Genomic DNA, 5,898 nt, shown 5'->3' with positions numbered 1-5,898 from the left:
CCTAACTCGAGCTGATTGGCTGTAAACTGAAATGCTGACACCTGATAGGCTGCTCTGCAACGTCAGCGTCTGTTACGTCCCTCCCGTTGCGGCTGTGGTGGCAGAAGCGCGCGCCCGTCCGGGTTGGTTTTCTACTGCCACAGCTGAGGCACAGCTGGGCTAAAACATACGTCATCGGCCTTTAGTAACATGTCAGGTTTACATAAATAAAATCTAATAGCACTATTGTTTCTGCTAATACTTTACAGAGATTTTCGTAGCAGGATTCAAACACTTCCTGGTGTGTTTTTTAATTAAGAACTCTCGACAGGACGGGAGCTGTGATGGTATTTCCTGGTTTTACATCATTTAAACAGCAGGGGGAGCTATTTATCTATCTTTGGAGTGTAGACTGGCGGTCAGAAATTCACAAACAGATTATAGGATGGCGTCTTTTATTTCATTGATTCATTTTTTAAGTAAAATCCAAGTATTATATAGATTTATTACTCCAAGTTATATATCTAAAGGGTTTATTTATTTTTAAAAAAATAAACAAATATAGTCAATTTAGATGGCTTAAAGCTAATGAAAACTCGGAACATTTGGCCGTTAAATAAGGCAGATAAAAAAAACTAACAAAAAAAAGATGTTGTAAAAGTGTCTTAGTTAGTTATCTCTTTAACTAATTATATGTTAATATCCCAAAAGACATGTGTGGAAAGAATTATAGCAGTTATGTCCAAAAGAGTGGATCATAACTCAAACTATTACAAAATTAGCTACTGTGCAGCTTGTGGAAAACATTTGACCCAAGTCATACATTCATTTTAATGAATTTTATTCTTCCATGGTATTTAAAAAAAAAAAAAAGTTGTAATTACAGTAGTGCAAGGGTGGCTTCATCAAGCAGTCATTCAGTCCCAAACACGAGAACGACAAAATAACAAAAACTCTACATTATCTGTAAGTAATCTAGGCTGTCCAGCTCTTCGTTGTTGAGTTGAATCAAATGGCATAGCACCTTTTTAAAAGTCAGTCATGGTTCAGTTCAGTTAGTAGCCAGATTCTTACTGGAGTTACTGGGATGTTAGTGGGGGTGACTCTGCTTCTAGGACAGGAACTGAGACACAAAGGTGAAAGCCTGATGAAGGTCCTCTGTCAACTCCTCTGGCAGTGACAGAACCAGCGACGTTAGGCCTTTCGTTATTTCCAAAATCCTGCAACGGGGAACAGAGTATGGCCTCTTAATCAGATTGTCCGCGGATTAATCATCGTCTTCTCAAAGGCTGGAACTCACCAGCTGATGTAATGAGCTGTCAGCTGAGGCTCGTGCCTGCAGCCTTCCTCCGCCATCAGAGACTGCTTCATCTGTTTGAAGTTGGTCTCAATGTCCTTCTTTATTTCTGAAAAGACCTGGATTCCCCTGAAAGAGCTGATGACTTGCTTCAAAAGAAAAGAAAAAACGAGACACATTAAGGGAACAGGCAGAACAGTTTAGAAGACTGGTGAGGAATCAATTCAAAGAAAGCAGAAGACAGATTCACCCCACTTACATATATAACTGAGAGCTGGTGGGCTATGTATTTATGACTACCCAGGTGCCTGATGTCCTCCTCCAGCTGCTGACTCAGCACCAGCAGCTGGTTCAGTTTGGCGACATGGAAGAAGTATTCTGTAGAACAAACAGTAGCAGAGATTGGTGCCGGCAGCAGAAATTTAACTTTTAAACATTTTTTTCAACGCTGTAATCACAACTTTCAGTGTTTTGTCACAGCGATTTTCTGTGACAAGCCATCAAAAAGTAGTGGATAATTATGAGGACGTTGGGAAATGATACATGATTTTTGCAAACAAAAAATTGGAAAAGAACAATGTGCATGTGTGTTTTAATACCCCAGAAAAGTAAAATGGTCCCCAACATGGATTGCAAAATAAAAGCTCAAGCTCAGTCAGACTGGATGGAGAGAATATTGTCACCTTCCTAAAATGATGGCCCAAGTGATTTGTCTTTTTTTTTTTACCAAAAGTGACTATTTTTGCTTAAAACGTCTTTTGGAAAGAAGGAGGATGTGATTTTTTTTTTTTTTACAATTTTTGCCAAAATAACTTTTGCCAAAAGTGACTTGGGCCATTATTTTAAGAAGGTAACAATAGGAAAACAACAATTTCCAAGCGTTGACACAGATTCTTAGTTAGATTTAGTTCAGCAAAGCCACTCTGACAGATGAATATACTGTGATCTAAACCATTCCATTGCATTTATAACTGTATTTCCAGAGTCCTTGTCCTGTTTTGAGTTTAATTGCTAAAGAAAAGCATTCCCGCATGACACCAACACGATTCAACGTGTATAGCACTGATCATTTTCCTTCCCCTTCACAACTATGCACTATTTTGCAAATGTCTTTCACATGATGTACATTGTGACAAAATATTCAAGGGGGAATACACACATCTTTTTTTGTTACTCTTTTATTAAAGTATGTTTTTAATCCACAAGTTACACGTGCTTACTACCAATATGGCAATTTCCTGTTGTGTAATTTGTGATAGAAGTATCATTTATTTACCTTCATGCAATATTTGAACAGAAGTAAAGAAAATTCTCAAAATGGGTCTTCATGTGAACATCGAGGATGCTTCCTTAAAGCGAAAGTCATCCTGGAAATAATTTTATGTTATTGCAGTCTTATAGAAAATATTAGGACGATGAGACAAGCCCAGGATGTTTTTATTTGAAATCTTAAAGTACCACTATCAGGCTCAGTGACAAACATTAAGACTTTATTGTTTAGACATTGTACTAATGTCCAATTATGCATCTGTTCAATAGAACTATGTAATATTTAACCGGGCATAGCTATATTAGTAAGAGATGTTGCCACCAGAGAGTGCAAAGAAATAACTTAGTGCTCTGCTTTTGTTGGTTGGGAATGATTTAAATTTTCTTACCATCCATCAGCGGCCGATCCAGCATATCAACAGGGCTGCCTTGAATAAGGAAGACCTCGACACGAGGAAACATGGCTGAGAGGCCCACCATGTCCAGGTAGTCCTGAGCAAACATGTGAGAATTGAATCTGTGCTAAGAAAAATCAAATATTTTATTAGGGTAACACTATTAGGAGTAACACCTCTAGCTGTGGCATAGGCTTTGGTAGATGTTCAAGGCACTGCAGCATTTGGTCAAGAATCTCTGATCCTGGGAGGATAAAAGAAGAAACACATGAAATACACAGAGTTTAGCGAAGCTAGAATGATGCCCGACGGTTTGTTGGCATCGTACCTTCACTCTGAAAGGTGTCCGACTCTTCTGGGCTACAGCCTTGACCTAACTGCTCCTGGAACTGCAAATTTGGAAAAAACAGAATAAAGTTTCACGTGTAAGAAAAACACACATAAAATCAATTTATTCTATAGGAACCATGATATTAAGATTGCTCTAATTTTACAGATGAAGGTGTGAGATGCGCATGTCACATATGTACAGAGGTTATGTGCAAAAGTTGACAGTCTCTAAAGTCTTTACATTGTAAAAATGTAAAAAAAATAATAATAATAATAATTACAATTTAATGTAAAAACATTGACACTGGTAAATACTTTAAAACCTGTTCTGCCTTTGATGTAACATTTATATTTGGAGAACCTTTGCAAGACAAAGAAAGCGGCTCAACAAACTATTTCCTGGTGTTCACACACGTATACCAAGCTAATTGCGACTTTTTATTCTTTTCTCTTTTTTTTTTTACCGATTTCCTTGCAATCAGTTTTACAGTTTGATCAAATTGTTTGTACCTAAAAGTCTGGCACTTTAGTTTAAGTGTGTGTATGTATGTTTGTTTGCTTGTCAGAAGTCAGCCTACCTGTTGCATCTGCGCCCTGATGAGGAGGTCCAGTTGCCCACAGAGACACAGCATCTCCAGCCCCACCTGCTCAGGACTCAGGCGAACAGGCATCAGAGGTCGCCTCACCTGAAGCTCCACTGACCACACCAAACCAAACCACATCAGCACATTTTCTTATTTTACTTTTTTTTTCTTTTTACCATCTACTCTATGTAAAGCTTCAGAGAGAGGTGTCACCAAAGCCTGGGACCCTGCATCAACCCTCTGTGGGGTGCTTGATGATGACAGGAGGGGAGTGGTCAGGTTTTGGGGAAGCAGACAAAAGCCTGTAGGACGAAGTTCTACCACCATCAATTATCATTCTTCCACATATTACACTGAAATCAGACATGAGGCAGAGTCTTACCTTTAAAATCTTCATGATAGACGCAGGGCTGACAGAGCGGCTCCGTTGTGCTGACTGCCATATCTAACCGGGATGTGACGTGATGAGGCTCCTTATGTCGTCCTGCTGGTAAAAGCCATAAGAAGCGTCTCGTACGAGCAACACAGGACAGCAGACGACCGATGTTTCTATTTAATTTAACGCATTTCCCCGGCGGTATCCACAGCGAGTGGTGCGTTCGAGTGCCAAAGGCTCGGGCGGGTAAATGAATACCGGTGGTTCATTCAGAAAGTCGTCTTCTTCTTCTTCTCGCAGATGACAACGACTAAACGTCGCGGCGTGGCGAAACATCCTTTATTCCCGGTGTTTCCATGTGGTTTCGAATAGACTGAAGCAAAACAAAACAATGGTGAAACGCGGACGCCTGCTACCACTGAATCCAGTGTCGGTTTCACTGAACGCCAGTCCCACGCAGACTGGGGAGATGATGTCATGCTTTAAGGTTGAGGATCGCAGCATCACAGTCAGAATGAAACCTTAAAGCTATCACAGGTAAATATTAAATTCCAGTTTATTATTTACCTCAATAAACTAGAATATATATATATATTAATTATGTGATTGAACAACTGCACAGTATCACGTGTTTGTTCAATTTGATGACTGTGGTTGCAGTAAATAAAAAGCCAAAACGTAGCAAAGGTTATAAACTGTTCAATCATAGGGAAGGCTGCTGATTTGACAGTTGTCCAGATGACAGTCATTGGATAAGTTATAAAAATGTTTTTGCTACAGAAGCTGGGTGTTGATGGGAGGTTTAGTGGAAGTAAAAAGTGAAGTGCCACCAAAAAAGATGCATAAACAAAGTCCATTTCAGAGTAGAGGGGACATTCACAAGCAGTGTTGGTTTTCAAAATGGGGTGCAAGGGCAGTTGCCCAGGGTGGGAGGAAAAAGGGACAAGGCAAATATTGAAAATTTTGTTTTCTCAGTCTGGAGGAAGAGTCTATATATATATATATATATATATATATATATATATAGACTCTTCCTCCAGAGTCTATATATATATATACGGTACAGACCAAAAGTTTGGACACACCTTTCTAATTCAATGGGTTTTCTTTATTTTCATGACTATTTATAAGGCAAGAAATCCCACTTATTAACCTGACAGGGCAGGTTGACCTATGAAGTGAAAACCATTTCAGGTGACGACCTCTTGAAGCTCATCAAGAAAATGCAGAGTGTGTGCAAAGCAGTAATCACAGCAAAAGGTTGCTACTTTGAAGAAACTAGAATATAAGGGCTATTTTCAGTTGTTTAACACTTTTTTGTTTAGTGCATATTTCCACATGTGTTATTCATAGTTTTGATGCCTTCAGTGTGAATCTACAACGTCAATAGTCATGAAAATAAAGGAAACTCATTGAATTAAAAGGTGTGTCCAAACATTTGGTCTGTACTGTATATATATATATATATATATATATATATATATATATATATATATATAAAGTCAGTCATGATTTGGGTAACCATGATATATCCTGGTGCTTGTACTATGCGATTTATCTGTGATTTTACTTTTTTTTTTTTCCTTCACAGGAGGCAGAAATAGGAAATCCATAGATCAAAACCTAAGTATGTTTTTTGTAATGGAAAATAAGTGCATTGTGATATTT

General features: G+C 38.5%; 1 protein-coding gene across 2 annotated transcripts; it reads right to left on the bottom strand.

Annotated features, from left to right (window-relative positions):
* Nucleotides 1-803: 803 nt before the first annotated feature.
* LOC111609316 lies at nt 804-4,690 on the bottom strand. 2 transcript variants are annotated; one of them, XM_023337084.1, is made up of 8 exons: nt 4,237-4,690; nt 3,849-3,967; nt 3,269-3,329; nt 3,117-3,184; nt 2,935-3,037; nt 1,536-1,654; nt 1,280-1,425; nt 804-1,199 (listed from the first exon to the last, which is right to left on the bottom strand). In XM_023337084.1, the coding sequence occupies exons 1-8, from the start codon at nt 4,295-4,297 to the stop codon at nt 1,091-1,093; spliced, it is 786 nt and encodes a 261-aa protein (XP_023192852.1). In that variant the 5' UTR covers nt 4,298-4,690; the 3' UTR covers nt 804-1,090. The 2 variants fall into 2 exon arrangements, with proteins under 2 accessions (XP_023192852.1, XP_023192853.1); XM_023337085.1 differs by having other exon boundaries at nt 805-1,199; nt 3,849-4,156; nt 4,237-4,315.
* Between the last annotated feature and the right edge of the window lie 1,208 nt (nt 4,691-5,898).

This window comes from Xiphophorus maculatus, chromosome 7, assembly GCF_002775205.1.
Source record: "Xiphophorus maculatus strain JP 163 A chromosome 7, X_maculatus-5.0-male, whole genome shotgun sequence".
Lineage (NCBI taxonomy): Eukaryota > Metazoa > Chordata > Actinopteri > Cyprinodontiformes > Poeciliidae > Xiphophorus > Xiphophorus maculatus.
This window is presented reverse-complemented; position numbering and strand designations above follow the sequence as displayed.

Excerpts from the sequence above, each read along its gene's own strand:
- LOC111609316 (XM_023337084.1), bottom strand. The coding sequence starts at position 4,297 with ATGGCAGTCAGCACAACGGAGCCGCTCTGTCAGCCCTGCGTCTATCAT. Across the intron at positions 3,330-3,848 it reads TCAGGGCGCAGATGCAACAG|TTCCAGGAGCAGTTAGGTCA; the intron begins GTAGGCTGACTT and ends CCAAATTTGCAG. Across the intron at positions 3,038-3,116 it reads AGCCTATGCCACAGCTAGAG|GACTACCTGGACATGGTGGG; the intron begins GTGTTACTCCTA and ends ATGTTTGCTCAG.